The following is a 16,201-nucleotide window of genomic DNA, read 5'->3' as shown; positions in this document are numbered from 1 at the left end:
GAGGTATTTTATAGCTTTGTAGTTTATAGGAAGGAGATACATACCTAGATGATACTTGAAATAGATAAACTGAAAAGGGTGAACTTTTCTGCTGCAAGAATTTTACCACTGTTTTCATCTTTCTCTTCTTATTTTTAAAGGCTTTTTAAAATCTGAGCCAGCTGTTTTGGCAGATCATTTCATAATGAGGAAAAAGCAAATATTCTCTGTTCATTCTGACATGTAATTTCCTAACACTACATCTTCAGTAGTGCTTTAAAAATGTTTTGCAGCCAGGATTTCTTGTCTGCCACTAAATCATGAAAAGGAGCATTCCTCAGCAATTTTTTCTTTTTTGAAAAATGAGAACCTATATAAAAATCTAAACTTAAAAAAATGTTAATTTATTTTAGAAAGTCTTAATATTGAGCATGAGCTACACACACAACAAATTATTTATCTTCCCTGCGGGATTTGTAAGTCCTACAATAAACTGGGCTTCCCAGCTCTCATTTTGGATTACTTCTGAATTCCCCTGGGAGCCACTTTTGTGGCAGATTCCATTTGGTTTCACAAGGCCTAAAGGGGGAAGACTTGGCATAGACCACAAATCTCTCACATTAGGAACAATTTGTAAACCACAAACAGAGGCAGCCAGAGTCCGTCCCCAGAACAGGCTGCTCCTGTTAGTGCCATTGTCTGAGAGGGATTGGTTTGCCATTTCCCAGATGACCTGCCTATGTGTGGAGAGATGTGAAAAGTTAGAGACAAAAATGTTTTCTACAGAGTGAGGGGGGAGCTTTCTTGTACAGAAAGGAAGGAAATACCTCTGTGGGATTTTATTTTTTCCCCTCTTCATCCAAAAAATACAAAGAGGGCCTCTGTCTTTAATGCGAATGTCGGCTTTAAATCTTTTAGGTTTGGATTAACTCTGTAAAAGAAAAAAAATCTGACAGGCTTTCAAATATGATGCAGAAAAACTTTTTTTTTTACCTCAATTCATGTTGTTCATTTGTAAAGCCAAAGGCTGGATGGAGTGAATAGTAGGCGCCAGTTGTTCTTTCATTCATAGTTAGCATTACAATGGTCAGAATTAACATCCTAAGACCTACATTATCACTTTTGCTGTTTCACCAGCAAACATTTAATACCGGGTGGCTAACACAAGGACAGCTCTTTGCCATATTCTTATAAATAAAAAAATGTTGTTAATAATAGGAAGTAATAATCATAATTAGTTCAAATTGTATTATTATGCTTTTTTCTTTTTTAAGGGAACTGTCTAATTGCTAGTTAATTATAAAATGTCTTGCAAAATGCATTTATGATAGACATTTCATATTAGCTCCTGTTCTAGAAAATTAGTATTTCATCAAATATGTCAAAAGTCAGGTTTTGCTTATAAAGTGACTGCTAATACATTTTTTCTCTAATACATTTCCTCCTGATACAAAATTTTCTCCTTTTTTTTCCCCTTTTGAAAATATGAATTGTTTTATTCTGAACCTGCCACTTCTCAGTGTTTACACCTTTGCTGGCAGCTGTTGACAGAAGTAGTTAGTAGAATCTCAGAGCAATATTATGTCCTTTTAACATAGTCATGGGAAGGTTACCATATTTTTAAAGTACATTCTAATGCTTTCCAAAGAATCAATGCCATTAGGAATTTGGATACAAAAACAAGGAAAATTGAACTTTTTGCTTATATGAGAATTAGGTTTTTTTCTGAAAATAATTAACTTCTATTTTCATATATTAACTAGAGTATAATTCTTAAATGTTCATGTATGCATGTTGAGAAATTAGACTTCAGCTACTGCAAACTATCTACTATTTGTCTGCTAATTAAAACTAGTAAAATTTCGGCTTATTTATTTTACATACTGAGGCTTAACCTGTGAAAGAAATTAGTCTCCAAGTAATGAAACAAAGGATTTGAAACTACACTACACTACTGTTGTGTAGTGGTGTTACTTTCAACTTCTCTGCAATCAAATTACATTATAAAATTATTTCTAATACTGACTACAATTCAAACCCCTAGTAACATGCTTCAGTAAGTATTTATCATACTCTTTGCATCCATCATATTATCAATGTAGACATTTCAGTGTGAATTACAAGGGTAAAGAGATTTTTTCTTTGATGTCCATATATTGTGATGTTTGTTTTGGCCATTCAATATGTTTTAGTTTTTAGTATTTCTGCAGAGTTGTTTTAGTATTTCTACAAGTTGTGAACAGAAGAAATTCCTATGTATTACATATAGTGGTGTACAGAAGAAACAAATACACAGATAAAAACGATTACGTGGTTTTCAAATATTTCACCATGTATTAAGGTGTTAGATCTTCATTTAACAATATGTTGCATATTTTCGTAATTACATAAATAGTTGTTTCCTTATTTCTTGTTTTTAAGCAATCTGTTTAACAGGAGTCTCTGGCAGTGTGGGAACTGTGGTACAGCAAGTTCTGTGGGAGAAAACTTTGATCCAAGTTAGATTGCAGGGTAATTGTAACAGTGTCCAGTATCCAAATGAAGGGTCAGAAACTGTTACATCCTGTTAGAGTAGATTGCAAATTGAAAAACTATGCTCGTGATGTATTGAGAAAGTTGGAAAAGGGTGGATTTTTCATAAATCTGATTTTAATGGAAAAGCCTGCAATCAGTGGCATAGAGCAGCATTGTGGAGGGGTGATACCCCCATGCAAAGAGCTAAGCAGTGTATCTTTCTACCAGCTTCTTGACATGAAATAGTGCTTACTATTTACTGGATTTATGTTGCTACTCAGGGGATTTTAGAAAGGAGTTCAAGTTCTATTTCACGTTAGTCGGACTAGAATGATTCATGTAAATTTGCTTTTGATAGCCTCCACAAACTACTTGATATTTCTAAGATTTTTTTTTTTTTTGCTAGTTCTTGTCATGACATCGCATTTTGTGCATTTTCTCTTCAGGCAGCTATGATGTTCAGCTCTGGAGTGTTTTGGATGGGACTTCTGTGTATTCCTATGACAGCTTTACTTCTTGATATAGTATACAAAGTGTGAGTACGGAAATGCCAGTGTTTACAGAAGAGAGTACTGACTTTTAAATGTGTGTTCTAATTACTAATATAATAAAAAACAAATTAAGATAAATTCTGGTGATTTTATAAAATTCTTTTTTACCATCATTGTTTTTTAAAAACTTCATTAACAAGACTTGTAGCTATTTTAAAGTTTCAAATAATTGTAGTGTTTTATTAATAAATATTTTCTCTTTCTAATTTGCAAGAACAGATGATAAAATATGTTCTTTAGATTTGTTTTTTTATATTTCTCCTTAGTTTTAAGGGGGAGATGGATTTATAAATTGAATATTTATACAAGCATTAAAATTATCTGTTGTTCTACTTTCAAGAAGAGTAAGTGTGGCAGTATTTTGTATGTACTTACAGAGTAAAGAGAGCTACTTACAAGACACTGGTAGATGAAGTTCAGGAGTTGGAAGCAAAGTCTGAGGATCCTGGGGCAGTTGTGCATGGCAAGAGGTACAGTAAAAATCTGTAGAACGTTGTCTTAAAAAACAAAGCTAAATATTTTTAGCTTTATACATGTATCAAAGGCGAAAAGTTTTCAAAAGCTGTACAAATGAAAAGCATCTGTGAAGGACCTTCAGGTCTACTGAGCCTATGTGTTTTTTCATAGGCTTACATAGAGGTTTTACCAAAAGCTTTAACTGATGTGTTTCTTTGTAGCTGACTGGTTTCTGGTTCTTATGTATAAAACAAGCTTGAGGTGCAATTTTAATTCTGTGACTTTTGACTGTGTTAACAATTGAATCACAAACAAAATAAGAAGAAAATGGGTTAGAACAAAATGAGTTTAAATCTGCATCATTTTCTAGTATAGCCATAAACAGGGCCTAAGCAGAAGAAACAAAAATTAAATTCTATAAAAGCTGCTGAGTAGCATAGGAAAAAACAAAAAATGTATCTAGTATTTTCTGAAATTGAATTTAACAAGCTGGTTTTTTATTTAATTCCAGTCCAGAGCAAACTAATTTGAATAACCTATATTAAGTAAGTAAAATTTTTAACTTAAGACTCCACAAGAATTCCCTTGTTATGTCCTCTTTCATGAACCAGGCAGATAATTTAAAAGGGAGAAGGTAAAACTGAAAAACTGGACATTTTCTACATGTAAACTCAGCATAAAGGTGTGCACTCACTAAAATATTTCAGACTTTTTAACCCCAAGCTGAACTTGTAGCAAGCACTCACTGAATGTATGAGATGACAAAATCCCCCTCTCCCCCCCTTCCAATTCATTAGTGCCGTCTGGCTGAGCTAGAGCTTTCTTTTCTTGTCTTCATTTTCATGAGTTTTGTGAAGTCTAAAAAAAAGCCAAAACTGCTGATACTTGATTTTCCTGTTCTTTCTTTTATTTGGACTGCTGTTCTTTTAGTATCTTCATGGCAAAAAGCATAGCCAAGAAGGCTTTTTTCCTACCAAGCTATACACAGAAAGAGACCAGAAAAAACGCAGCCATTTCTTTTACTATAGGTTCAATTTTCAGAAAGTACCTTTTGTTCATAAAGCTACTTTGGCAATCTTATTGTATCCCTCTTCCAGTCCAGTGGGAATCAGTTTACTAGGATTTACCAGGTTGAGATCAAGTTACATCAGATACAAGGTGATAACCATCATTTTTAATGGGGTTTGTGTGAGCACTTTCACAATAATGTTTTGTCTCTAGTTGGGTTCATCTTTCCTGGTAACAAGGAACTGGGGTTTCAAGAGGCCTGGAAGCTCATCCTGACACCCATGGAGCACCTAGTCTAGTGTGGTGGGCTACAGAAGAGGACACACCTGCATGCCGTCTCCTCTCGGGCTCTATATTTCTCTTTGTAGCAGCAGCTTCACACTGGATGTACTGTAGAATCTCCTAGTTGGTGGCAATTCCTCCTTCAAGCTTATTTTTCCTTCATCATTGCCAGACCTAACCATTGCTTGAAAGATTAAGTTCTCTTGCTTTTAAAGGTGCTGTAAATTGATTGCTTCAGATGCTTTCCTCCGGTGGCAATGGTCATTCAATCAGATTGAGGGAAATCTCTTCCTCCAAATTAACCCACTCAGCTATCAGTGTGCTGAGCTTTGAAGCAATGTATGCTCTGTCCTCTTTTGCAAAGAGCAAAAGCTGTAGAAGAATAAGTTGCAGAAAAGAAAGCAAATATGGTGCTAAAAGGGGAACATCTTGTGGGTATAGAAAAAAGTAAGGTAACCTACCTTTTTAGTATTTTATACTTGCATTCACAAGATTTCCCTTGTATTCCAATTCAGCTACTTTAACTTCAGCTGTCTAGGCAGGATGCTTTTCCCTCATTCTACACACAGCATGTCTTCCAAATCCCTTCTTATATAGGTAAAATGAACTTGGTGTTTTCACCACCACTTTTGTAATTATCTTTTTATCCCACAGTTAAATAGTTATGAAGGCTCCATGACAGCTGTTTAGTTACCTGCCAGAATGTCTTTCTTAGATCTAATTCTTCTCCACAAAGTTACTTTTTGACAAGCATTTCTGAAGGATACAAGCATCCACCTTATATGCAAATCACTGGATGTTACACAAGTCAATATCTCTCAAGATTTTATTCCCTCCATTATTTTTTTAATGTATTAAAATTCAGGTGATAGAGCCAAAACTTTACCTTTTATAGAGAAAGTATTCATTGTTAAAGAAATGGTCTGATGAACTGACTTACTTGCATCTAAAATTTGATTCAAATTTTGTAAACACTCTTGAGTCTTCTAAATTGCAGAAGCTCAGATTATTAGTTACCAGTACAGAGTAAGTAGTTAAATGGGTGAGGAATGTCCTCTACATCTGCTTGAGATGACATGAGACTTTTTTATTTTAGTGTATGCATATCTGTGGGAGTACCTTTTTCTGTTATAGCAGAAGGGATTTATTCTCATTAAATGCCAGAATAACCTAAGAATATATAAATCACTGCATGATTAAAAGATAACTGGGAAACAGTGAGAAAGATAACTCAGAAACTTTTCCTCTCTGTCCACTCCCATCTTAGAAATACTACAACACAAAATAGAAGCCTCAGCTTCCACAGATAACAGGTCAGGATTCTTGTATTGGATAGCTGTTGTAATCAGTGTGTATCTGAATGTTTACTGAGAAGGGAATCTACAAGAAAGCCAAGAGATTTTATAAGGGCATGTAGAGATAGGGCTGAAAGAGGGTAGGTTTAGTTTAGATACTAGGAAGAAATTCTTTACTGTGAGGGTTACAGGAATTCATAAAATAATATTTTTTCTATAACTGTGTTTAATTGCCTGTAAAGGTATACATCTAATGTTCAAAATTAGTAATTATTCTGCTTGTCCATATAGGTACACATAATGAGCCACAGGCATTTAGTTACTGTGATCTAACATTGGTTAATTATGAAACCATGTTTTCTTGGCTTCACAAGTAGATATTTAAATATGCTTTTGAATGGCAACAGGGTGATTTGTAATAGAGAGCCCACAGCATTTCAAGTATAGAAAAGGAGCAGAATTTAATACTTTTCTCAAGTATATTTCCTATGTATTTTGTGTTTTCTTTACCAGCAATCAGATCTGTGCAGTGGGAACTTCATTATACATTAATTAAGATATGTGCATACTTCATGTTCTTGTAAAAATTTAAGGTAGTCTTTTCACTGCTTAGCATTTAAGCAATGAAATGTGGTGAAATGAGGAGGAACATCAATAAGACTTTCACATTGGACTTCCAGAGGGCAGACTTTGGCCTATTTAGGAGACTTATTCAGAGAGTTCCTTGGGAAGCAGCCCTTAGAAACAAAGGGGTCCAGGAAAGGCGGGTGTGCTTCAAAACAGAGACCTTGAGGGCACAGGAACAGACTGTCCCTGTGTGCCAAAAGATGAGTTGACAAGGCAAACAGCCAGCCTGGATGGGCAACGAGGTTGTGAAGGAACTTAGGAATAAAAAGAGGATGTATAATCTTTGGAAGGGGGGTCAGGTCTCTCAGGAAGTATTTCAGGGGATTGCTAGAGCATGTAGGAAAAAATTAGGGAGGCCAAAGGTCAATTCAAACTTAATTTGGCAACTTTTGTAAAGGGGAATAAAAAATGTTTTCATAAATGTATTAATGGCAAAAGGAAGGGTAAGACCAGCCTTTTTTCTCTATTGGATGAGGGAGGGGACTCAGTAATTGCAGATGAGGAGAAGGCAGAAGTGCTTAACGCCTTCTTTGCCTCAGTCTTTAGTGGGAAGATGGCTTGTCCTCCAGACAACTGTCCTCTTGGGTTGGTTGATGATGTCAGGGAGCAGAATAGTTCCCCTGTTATCCAGGAGGAGGCAGTCAGAGATCCAGTATTTACCAACAGTCCTGGCTCACTGGTGAGATCCCAGATGGCTGGAAGCTGGTCAATGTGATGCCCATTCACAAGAAGGGTGGGAAGGAGAATCCTGGCAATTATAGGCCAGTCAGCCTGACCTCAGTACCTGGTAAGGTTATGGAACAGTTTATATTGAATGTCATCACACAGCACTTACAGGATGGCCAGGGTATCAGACCCAGCCAGCACGGGTTTAGGAGGGGTAGGTTGTGTTTGACCAACCTGGTCTCCTTTTATGACCAGGTGACCCAGCTGGTGGATGCAAAGGCTGTAGATGTTGTTTATTTGGACTTCAGCAAGGCCTTTGGCCCTGTCTCCCACAGCACACTCCTGGAAAAGCTGCAGCCCATGGCTTGGACAGGAGCACTCTGTGCTGGGTTAGGAACTGGCTGGATGGCCGGGCCCAGAGGGTGCTGGTGAACGCTGCTGCATCCAGCTGGGGCCAGTGTCCTCAGAAGTCTGTGCTGGGGCCACTTCTGTTCAATGCCTTTATTGACGACATGGATGAGGGCGTTGAGTCTTTCATGAGTAAATTTGCAGATGACACTAAGCAGGGAATGTGTGTTGATCTGTTGGAGGGTAGGAGGGCTCTGCAGAGAGACCTGGAATGGTTGGATGGGTGGGCAGAGTCCAGTAAGATGATGTTTAATAAGTCCAAGTGCCCAGTCCTGCATTTTGGCCACAATAACGCCCTGCAGCATTATAGGCTGGGGATGGTGTGGCTGGACAGTGCCCAGGCAGAAGGGGACCTGGTGGTACTCGTTGGCAGCCAGAACATGAGCTAGCAGTGTGCCCAGGTGGCCAAGAAGGCCAAAGGCATCCTGGCCTGGATCAGGAACAGTGTGGCCAGCAGGAGCAGGGAGGTCACCCTTCCCCTGTACTCAGCACTGGTGAGGCCACACCTTGAGTGCTATATCCAGTTTGGGAAGGATGTTGGGACACTTGAGGGTGTCCAGAGGAGACAACGAGGCTGCTGAGGGGCTTGGAACACAAACCCTGTGAGGAACGGCTGAGGGAGCTGGGGGTGTTTAGCCTGGAGAAAAGGAGACTCAGGGATGACCTTATCACTCTTTACAACTTCGTGAAAGGTGGTTGTAGTCAGGTGGGGGCTGGTCACTTTCTCCAGGCAGCAACTGACAGAACCAGAGGACACAGTCTCAAGCTGTGCCAAGGAAATATAGGTTGGATGTTAGGAAAAAGATTTTACAGAAGGAGTGATAAAGTACTGGAATGGTCTGCCTGGGGAGGTGGTGGAGTCACCATCCCTGAATGTGTTCAAACAGAGACTGGATGTGGCACTCCCTGTGGTGCCATGGTTTAGTTGAGGTGTTCGGGCATGGGGTGGACTCGATGATCTTGAATGTCTCTTCCAGCCTAGTGATTCTCTGATTCAATCTGAACATTCCATTCAGGAATACAAGCAAGGAATCATGGTACCAAGAATGGTACAATAGACATGATAATGTTTTAAATAAAATATTTTTATTTAGTTTTTTAAGAATTTTTTATTTATGTCAAACATTTCATAGAAATTTTCTATTTCAGCTCACATTAATAAGGATTTCACAGATGTATAGCAAAGGAGATGCAGCTGATAACTGTAACTAAGTGTATCCATAGTCTTCCACTCCTTGGCTTCCAGTTTTACATGAAAATACTGATTTATTTATTCAGTCTCTGTATTCTTACAGTTTTGATTTCAGTCCCTAATTTTTTATTAATGTTGTCACTTAAACGGTTTACAGCTCTGAACTAAAAAAGAAAGCTCCTACACAGCATAGAGGAGCAAGCAGGATGAAAAAAAATCTCCAGAGAGTTAGCTTAGGAAAGCACTGAGAGTAAGATGTGTTGCAGTACTTCAGCCTCTCCATTCTTAATTCAGTCAGTAGATGCCAACTACCTTCCTGGAATTGGTACCTAATTGTTTTTCTTACAAGGAAGTCTCATTCCATCTTTTCATTCAAAACACGGCCACAGAAGCAGTTTCCCCAGCCTATCATCTTACCCTGTAGATTTTCCAGTTAGCATTCCTCTATGGGTGTGGAAATAGTAGGTTTATTTTCCTTTTCCAACTTAAAAAAGCCAAGCTTTCACCATATGCTTTAACCACCAGACTAGAGGGGAACAGAAAGATGAGATAAACCATTAGTCTCTCCAGCTCTAAACAGAAAGAATGAACATTTCTAATTTAGTGTCTTGAATGGTAATCTAGTAAGGAAAGCAGTCTAGTTCCCTTCCTTGCACTACTTAGTCTGGTTGATAGTCTGGGAAGGTAAGTCTGTTGAGCTAATTGACAATAATATTAAGAAGTAATTTGAGTAGTCAAAACTTGGTAACATAAGGTGTGTGAAATCTGTTTTTCTTACTACATCATTGCACAAGAGACAACTTTGCTAATCCAGCAAAACTGTAGCAATATCAAATCACTGTCTATTCACATTATACATAAGATACATCTCTTTTTAAATTGAACTAATTTTAGACCAGTTTACATGGAGAGGGGGCTGGATTTTTCAGCATTTGAAGTGTTTAAGTGATAGATTGGTATTTCTTGAAATGCAGGTTGTAATTCACAGTGAATAACAAATCAAGAGGACACTGAAGAGTTTTTTTGAGTTTTTTTAATACAGTCCCTTGCACATGTTTAATATGTTATTAAAACTGTCAGATTTTGAAATTTTTCTTAGCTATGGCTCATGTACCTGGTATTTATTTAGTAATGTATGTTCCTATTAGAGAGAACTTTAGTGCAAGAAAGACAGAAAGGAAACCCAATACCTTTGCTACTCATTTCACTATAGTTTGCAGCATTTGGCTGACTCTTGAGCCTCAATTTAAAAAATGTTTAATGCTCCTGTTTTCCACTTGGGCTGAAATGGGGAGTACCTTGAGTCACACTAAAGCACAGTAATCATACAACACAACAAACTCAGTAGTGCTGGGAAGGAAGGAGATGGGCTGAGGTGGTCAACCTTAGCAGCAATAGTAGTCTTTTATTTGGGTATGATCTCCAGAAAAACACCTTGTAGAGTTTCCTGGGGAAAGCTCCTTTCTAGAACACTTTTAATGGAAATAATGTTTCTGTACACACAGCTGATAACCATGAACGTGGCTTTCCTTCCACTCATTTCCCATCCCTTTGGGTACTGTGTCAATAGAGGCTGGGAACACTTTCTATGGAAGATAAAAAAGACTAATTCGGGCTGGCACTATTCAAGCTGTGCTACATCAAGGAAGACAGTGCCTTCCCTTTACATTGTGTGTTTCTAAAGGAATCACACTCAAAGGTTCACAGTATTATTAATTTATTTGTGTTGTCAGCACACAGCAGTGTTTCAGACAGATATTTTGCCCGCACTATGACAAGTAAAATCATTACCAGGGGTCAGAACTTAATAATCTGTCCTCGTGCAAGCTTTTAATCATCATCTTAATAATTCATTAGGCACAATATAGAAAGAAATAGGAGGGTGGACACTTCTCATTTAACAATTAATTCCCATTGAGCAGACTCAAACATAAAGAGATAGGGTAATTAGTAAGTAAATATTTTTTGTGTGTCTACTTTGTCTCTAGCTTAACTGAAAGAGCCCAACTACTGAAGAATGTTTTTAAGAAGAACCACGTGAACTTGTATCGCTCTGACTCTTTGCAGCAAAATTTGCTTCGTAAGTGTTCACTGACAAATATTAATATCCTAAACCCATTAGACCATATTCTTTGTCTGTGGTTAAGTTGCCCTTCATACCTAAGGTACTGTGCAGAGCTCTTTTGGCTGTTTTATAACTGCAAAATTCTGTAAGAAATGGCACAGTATTTTACTTATGGTTGAAAAGAGGTTTATTCCCTTCTGTTCACCTTTGTTAAGTTGCTTTTATTAAAGTTTTTAAAAAAATTAAAATTATCAAACCTAATTTGTTTCTATTTCACTTTATATCTGCAGATGGCTACGCCTTCTCTCAAGATGAAAATGGGATTGTTTCCCAGTCTGAAGTCATAAGAGCTTACGATACCACAAAGCAAAGGCCTGAGGAGTGGTGAAGGAACACAGCTGGACATCTAGGCCTTAGTTGTTACTTTTGTGAGACAGGCTACTAGATCTTTGCTGGGAGCTGTGACCATGGTCCAGTTATCAGACATTGAAAGATCTATGATGGTCTTGTTCCATAAAGTTTGGATTTGTGTATTCAGTAGACATAAGCACTGTGCAACTATACTGTAACACACCATCTCTAAATTTTTAACAAGTATTTGCTTAGCCTTTGTAAACAGATTGGAATTTACCTTGTATCTTGCCAGCTTGCTTATTTTACAATGAAATTGGATCAATACTGGTCATACACTAGAAAGGCAGTGGTCAGATTGCTAAATGTACTTTACATTGACAGATCAACTAGCATCTGTGAAGGTTTTTAAGTGTTAATATATTTAAATATATTTGATAACAAGCCTTTGATTTCAACAAGTGCTGAAAAAAACCCAGTATCTTAATGGTGTTAATTCACCTTCTTTAAGAAAGATTTTGAGTCAAGATGCTCATAGATGTTTGTGTCAAACTAATCTAAAAACATTTGCCAAAGAAGTTCCATAAATGTTTTCTGTTAGAAACAGTTTGAAAGGAAACTATCTCCAGTCCTGATCTCAGAACTGCATGCTTGAGTCTCCACACTTGAGGAGAAGGTATAGTGAGTCTAATTTGAGTGGCCTTTTTGGCATTTGCTTTCAAAACTGCAAGTCTTTGCACCTTTGGCCTTATACAAGCTTTCCCCTTATTTTCATTTAGTATTGTGTATGTTGAATATGGCTGCCAACTTGTATGATGGAGTACACGTAATACTTTATTCAGTTTTTAAGAATTGCTCTGCCTTACTTCCCTTTAGCAAACTTAATTATTTTTGTGATGCTTAGTTGTATCTGCTTATACTGTAGGTTCAAAAGAAAGTTTGTTTAAACTTATTTTTTAAAATTAATCAAATTTTCAACATTTTTATACTAGGATTATTTGAAATGCATACATTGAAATACAGAGCAAAGCATGCCCTTTGCTAGTCTGTGGTATGTACTGGTTTATTTGCACTAAAGTCACTTCCTATAAAGGTGTGAAATACATTGCAGCAGTCTCTTTACAACTTATTGGTCATGCAGAATACTTATATACTCTCACCTTTAATTAAAATGGAGAGGAAGTGACTTCAGGAAAAGATACACACCTGGTATGAGGGAAAAAAAAAGAGGACGGTATTAAATGAGAACATTGTGATACATGCTTTAACTAGTTACACTTGGTATATCTCTATTACCATCCAACAACCGTCAGGTTTCAAACTAAGAAAGGCTACTTGAACTTTAAAATTTAGCTAATTCTTGCCTCTCTTTAGTCCATGTTTAATTCTGGGTTTAAAGGCCACCACAATTACATTAAAAATACTATTTTCTATAGTAGCAGTTGGTTATACTGTTAAGTAAATTTTTGTGAATTGCATAGGAATTATCTTTTTTTTCCTTTCAATGGAGATCAACCAGATGGAAAAGCAGAACAACAATATCCCCAGTGATCTGTTTAATTGAGTATTTCCTCTTTGCTCTCCAAATCATAACAAGTCATCTGGTCCCATCTTTTCTCTGCCCTCCTTCATTTGTCATATACTAAAGGTGACTTTACCTCCTTGCCTTTCATGTAGCTAAATGCTTAACATGTAATTAATCTCACTATCCAAGTTTCTTATCCTCCATTCTGAGAGAAACTTAAAATTACACAGAGAAAACCCAACAGAAGGCAGTATATGAAAGTCCGTATTTAGGAAGGTGTATCAGTGGCAAGGCAGTCTGCATTTCATATCCCTGCTATGCAGTGTCTTCCTCTCACTAGCCCGGAGTGATCTCTAAACAGCAGGCACAAGGAGAAAGGGAACTAGAAACAGTACTGCTAGTCAGTCATGCAGACAAGAACTGCCTTCAGAAAAGCCATTGCAGGCATAGATAAATAGATGGATCAATATGGGAGGGCCAAATCACTTGACCTAAGGCAAGAAAAAATTCGGGGGCATGCCCCTTTCCTAAAACAGGGATCCCTACTTGCTGTCATCCAAGGGACAATGACCACCTTCAAAACATTTCTGAAATTAACCATGACACTGTTGCTCCTTTATAATCTTTCTGTGTACTTAATTCATATAAAATTAATCCATACATAGTCTCTTCATGGGAAATTTTTTTTCTGTTCTAATTGGTTGAATTGCTAATTATGCAGATATGGATTAGAATACACTGTGAAATACATGCAGTGAGATATTTACATGGTCTCTTATTCTTCCTATGAAATAAAATTCTGTCTTACCATTGTAATACAGTTTGAAGAAAACAACACACAGTACATCCCAAATTAACTACCTTAAAAAGGAAGAAAATTACTGAAACAACTCCAGATCCTAAATTTAGACTAATTTAAAGGTTTGTAAGATAATCTTATCACAGAATTTCATGCTTACATCTTTTCAGAATTTGAAAGAGTATTTCACAAAGTGCATTTTTTTACTACTTCTGATGATTTTTTCCCCTGTCTTGTACTTTTTCTGATAATTAGTGGTTGAAAGATACCACTTCTTAAAAATAGCAGAAAAGACAAATGTGGCAAAAATAGTGGGTTTTGATTGCTCATACAATTCCATTTTAAAATACAAGATTATCTTATCTATGTGTGCCCATTTTTAAATCAGGCCAAGTATACAATATGCACTTTATTTTCATATTAAGTACACAGTAATATAATCTAGTTCCATCCTGTTAGTATGTCATACCTTTGTTAAAATAAGGGGATTCTGCTGATGTTTGTTTAAAGGAAAAAAGAACAGTTGAGGCGGAAATGCTCGTAACAATGCCTCTGTTCTTACTGTTCCAAAATTCAAAAGTGTATTAAATAGAGAGTTCACGTGGACTTTTCCATCTCTTTCATGGGCACTGCAAGTTAATATTAAAAACTTCCATCTAAAAGATGAACCTGTGCCACTAAAAAATCGGGTATCTTATATAAATACTTTTGCTTGATTATTTTTAAATATATACATACATATATATAGAAATTATTCGAAAGAGTAACTGGAAAAAATTTTAACAAACCTATTGACAATTTGTATCTGGAATTTTTTCTTGCCATTTCCTAATTTTACACATATTTTTGCAAAGCAGTTTCAACAGATTTATACTTAGTCATCATTCTATTTGTATAAAATGATAAATAAAATATTTTGAAACGCTAAGAGATAGCTGAAGATTCTTATATGTCCACATGCATCCATAAAATTCACCTTGTTACAAAGATGAGCATTAAGTGTCTTAAGATGTGTATCATGACATTTGAACCCATCTTGAATGAAGAGTAATTTGGAATATGTGTTAAATTTAAGGCGAAAAGTTTTTCCCTTTTTTTCTTGTGTATTGTGTAAAAGCAGTTGTAGTTCTGATGAATTTATCATTCTGTCTGCATGAGGCACTATTTCTAAGTGTTCTGAGGCGATGCATGGTGGTTGTTTATCCCTGTTTTTTAATGCCTTCGTTAAAAGTCTGCTCATAATATATTGAGAAGCTAGTGCCGTGTAAGCAAATGAGTTTGTCAGTTCAGCTTCCTTGGTACTGGGTGTTTTCACTGGTTACAAAACTCCACAAATGAGTTTCTCCTTCCCCCTCTCTGCCCTCGCTCCCCCAGTTTCCTCGCTGTTAACCAACAGATCTTTATTAAACAAAGGAATATTTTAGCATTCCAAACCTGGTTCCTGCTTATGCAAACCACTACTCTTATAGGGTTCAACTGGACTGCTTGTGAGTATAAGGACTACTCATCTGAGCAAGGATATGCAAAGTTGGGCACTTTTGAGGGTTGATACTGAAATAAAAGTATTTCCATGTAGAGTGTGATTTGTAATTGCAAAGCTGTGACCAGAACAAGTTTGTTTTGTTGGGGTTTTTTTAAGTCATATTTTATGGTGTTTTTTTAATGTAGCATAGAAGCCATAAATGCGTTAATATTGTTTTTCTACTTCAACATAATTTTTCATAACGATTTTCAGTGTTTGATATGTATTAACCGCTGCAGAAAGCGGTCAGTCTGAAACAGCAAAATTTGCATTCAAGATGAAGTGAGGTTTTACAGCTCCACTAAGCCATTACTGCTGAAACTGTTGTGGAAACTATGAAGCTGCATGAATGAAGATTTTTTGACTCGGTGTTTATGGTAGTTTCTCAGGTTTAGTTTTAACTGGATGTTAAATGCACTGTGTTTTTTAAATAGTTCTTTTAGTAACACATTCAGTTCTATGCAGTGTTAAATGTCATTTGGCATTTGGTGAATGTGCATGTTTTGAACTGCAAATTTTAAATGTTTTGTCATTTAATTGTTAAAAAATGAATAAACTTTGCCATTAAATTAAGAAGCTTTGTTGACTTTATTGGTTGGAAATGCTAGGGATTACTTTCAGAGGAAAACATATCTTATCATTCTTGGGTTTGAATGCTTTAAAATGAGACATACCAGAAATATTGTTTCACAAATGTCATCAAGTTCTTGCATTTTTTAAGGTAAACTCAAAAAGTAGAAAATTGGTATAAGGTTTGTTGGGGTTGGTTTTTGTTTTTTTTAATGCCTTTTTGGAGATATGTTTTTCAGTTCTCATGTGAAGTCTAGAAAAGTTTAAAAAAAAATTAAAGAGCACAGGAGTCTGCAATTTAGTGACTTCCAGCCAAGCCTTAACATATTCTGGTGGTGATACCCTATTTTGAAAGAGAAGTATGTAGTTCAAGAATGATAAGAGTAAGAAT

At 36.4% G+C, this 16,201-nt stretch overlaps 1 protein-coding gene across 1 annotated transcript in view; it reads left to right on the top strand.

Annotated features, from left to right (window-relative positions):
• The window catches only part of ATP8A1 (ATPase phospholipid transporting 8A1), a 94,747-nt gene extending 78,934 nt beyond the window's left edge, over positions 1-15,813 (top strand). The window contains exons 34-37 of the mRNA XM_014311944.2: positions 2,940-3,028; positions 3,422-3,514; positions 10,967-11,058; positions 11,334-15,813. Of these exons, the coding sequence (XP_014167419.2) occupies positions 2,940-3,028; positions 3,422-3,514; positions 10,967-11,058; positions 11,334-11,431 (372 nt within the window). The 3' untranslated portion in view covers positions 11,432-15,813. The remainder of the gene's footprint in view (positions 1-2,939; positions 3,029-3,421; positions 3,515-10,966; positions 11,059-11,333) is intronic.
• Positions 15,814-16,201: the final 388 nt, after the last annotated feature.

This window comes from Geospiza fortis, unplaced genomic scaffold (assembly GCF_000277835.1).
Source record: "Geospiza fortis unplaced genomic scaffold, GeoFor_1.0 scaffold40, whole genome shotgun sequence".
NCBI classification, from domain to species: domain Eukaryota; kingdom Metazoa; phylum Chordata; class Aves; order Passeriformes; family Thraupidae; genus Geospiza; species Geospiza fortis.
Note: the sequence above shows the minus strand (reverse complement) of the source record. Positions and strands in the feature narration are given on the sequence as shown.